General features: G+C 56.4%; 1 protein-coding gene across 1 annotated transcript; it reads right to left on the bottom strand.

Annotated features, from left to right (window-relative positions):
• On the bottom strand, positions 1–1909 carry BDV14DRAFT_174636 (glycosyl hydrolase family 61-domain-containing protein). The gene is made up of 2 exons (XM_073768926.1): positions 1304–1909; positions 1–1174 (listed from the first exon to the last, which is right to left on the bottom strand). The coding sequence occupies exons 1-2, from the start codon at positions 1626–1628 to the stop codon at positions 252–254; spliced, it is 1248 nt and encodes a 415-aa protein (XP_073627444.1). The 5' UTR covers positions 1629–1909; the 3' UTR covers positions 1–251.
• Positions 1910–2132: the final 223 nt, after the last annotated feature.

Consider the following 2132-nt stretch of genomic DNA (forward strand, 5'->3'; position numbering starts at 1 on the left):
TCCGGATAAAATTCCAACTATTCGCTATGCCATATGGTATAGATACAGAAGCTCAAAGTCAAAATAAGGATGCCCGATCCTATTAGAAGAAAGGATAAAGCCAGACTGTACAGTACATCGAGTAAACGAGACCAATACAGCTGGGAAAATGTAGAAGTGTAAAAGAAGCTAAGAAACAAGGGGCAAGAGGTCTATTTTTCGGTCGTGGTTCATCAAGTGGACCTGAAGCTCAAGCAAGTGGTGCTTCAGGCTTAGTTGAGGGCACGAGCGTGGACCTTGTTGTCGGCGACCAACCAGGAGAAAGTGGCCTTCAGGTAGCTGAGGAACTCCTCGGCGCTCAGGGAGTCAAACCAGGCAGTCAGGCTGGAGCTGTCGGTGGGGTAGGAGCCAGAGCTGGAGTCAGAGCCGGAGCCGGAGCCAGTGCTGGGGGCAGCGCTGGATGTAGGGGCGGGGGCCTGGACTTCAGTCTCGACGGCAGTCTCGGTAGGGGCGGCAGCGGTCTCGGTCTCGGTGACGGTGGGGGCAGCCTCGGTCACGGTGGAGGTGGAGGTGGCGGTCTCTGTGGGCTGGACGACCTGGGTCTCGGCGGGGGCAGTGGTGGTGAAGGAGACCTGGGCAGTGGTGCTGGTGGGCTGGTAGGCAGGGACCGAAGAGCTGGGGACGAGAGGGGTGGAGGAAGCAGCGGAGCTGGAGGTGGGGATCACGGGGACGCTGGAGGTAGCAGAGCCAGAGCCGCCAGAGCCAGAGCCGGAGGAAGCACCGTCCCAGAGAGCAGGACCGGGGATGGGGTAGGAGTCGAGGGTGGTGTAGATGTTGAAGAGGATACCTTCCTCATCGGCGGTGTAGAGGGCGGTTCCGAGGGTACCGGAGGGAGAGGCAGAGCCACCACCAGTGATGTCGAGGTTGACACACTGGGGGTAGTTCTGAGCACCGTCCTCGTTTCCAGCGGAGTGGAGGGCGATGATCTCGTGACGGAGGACGTAGCCACCAGCGGCGATGCTGCTGGGGATGGTGACGGTCCAGCTGTTGTTGTTGGAAATCAGGTTGTCGGAAGCCCAGGTACCAGGGGAAGAGCTGCCGTCAATGAGACCAGACTCGCTGATCTTGACCCACTCAAGGGTGGACTTGTCAACGGTAGCGCAGTCACCGTTGCAGCTGGCGAGGTAGTCAATGACTAGGAGCAGTTATTAGTTAGGGTTCTATACAAAAATCACGTGGCATGGATCTCGTTCGACCTCCTCCGCCCACAAAGGATTCAAAAATCGACGAGAAATCATGCTTAAAAGGCTGGGGAATAGCGAACCTGGACCTTTGTGCGATTCCGGCCAGGTCGTCCACTGCAATTCGACTTCTCCTCCAGCAGCGACGGTGGCAGAAATCTGAGCGTTGCTGGCATCCTTGTGGCAGATGATGTCGGCGTCGGCGTAGGCGGACGGGGCAACGAAACCGAGATCGGTAGCGTCCTCGGACCATCCGACAACGTCAGGAGGGCTAGGGTTGTAAGGGTAGTTGTTGACGAGGTAACCGCCGTAGTAAGTGCCATCGGCAACAATACCGGAGACGTAACCGTGACCGGCAACGAGGGCCGCGGAGGCGAGAGCAAGAGCAGAAGTTCTAGCGACAGACATTTTGAATGATTGATTGGTGGTTGGGTTGTTTGGGTTTGTTTGTTTGACTTTGAACGCACAGCGTTACTTTGACCTGAAGGTTTGAATGAGGGTGTGGGGGTTTTTGAAAAGAATGTCCGGACTTCAGTCAATGAAGCGGGAAGAGAATGGATGGATCGGTGATCCGGGGGTGAAAAGAATGCAAAGGTTGGTGGTAAGGAGGGAAGGAAAGAAAGAACTGTTCTGGCTGAGGATGAAGGTCTTTATATACACCATCTCGTATGGGGTCAGCGCCAACAACGCAACGGCTCTCGGGTAAGAAAGCTCAGATCAAGCCAGGCACATTGCCACGCCGGCGAATGAAGGTTCGTTGGCCGGCGCTACCAGGCCGCATCTAGATTGCTGCCAGGTCCAGGTTTTGGCTGGCGGTGTGGTTCCTGGCCCCTTAGGGAACGAATGCGATAGGCTCGATGCAGTGTGCGGTCAGAGGTAAATGAAAGCTCAAGAGCTAAGACCTGGGCGATG

Source organism: Aspergillus stella-maris (genome assembly GCF_047715825.1).
Source record: "Aspergillus stella-maris strain CBS 113639 unplaced genomic scaffold BDV14scaffold_32, whole genome shotgun sequence".
Lineage (NCBI taxonomy): Eukaryota > Fungi > Ascomycota > Eurotiomycetes > Eurotiales > Aspergillaceae > Aspergillus > Aspergillus stella-maris.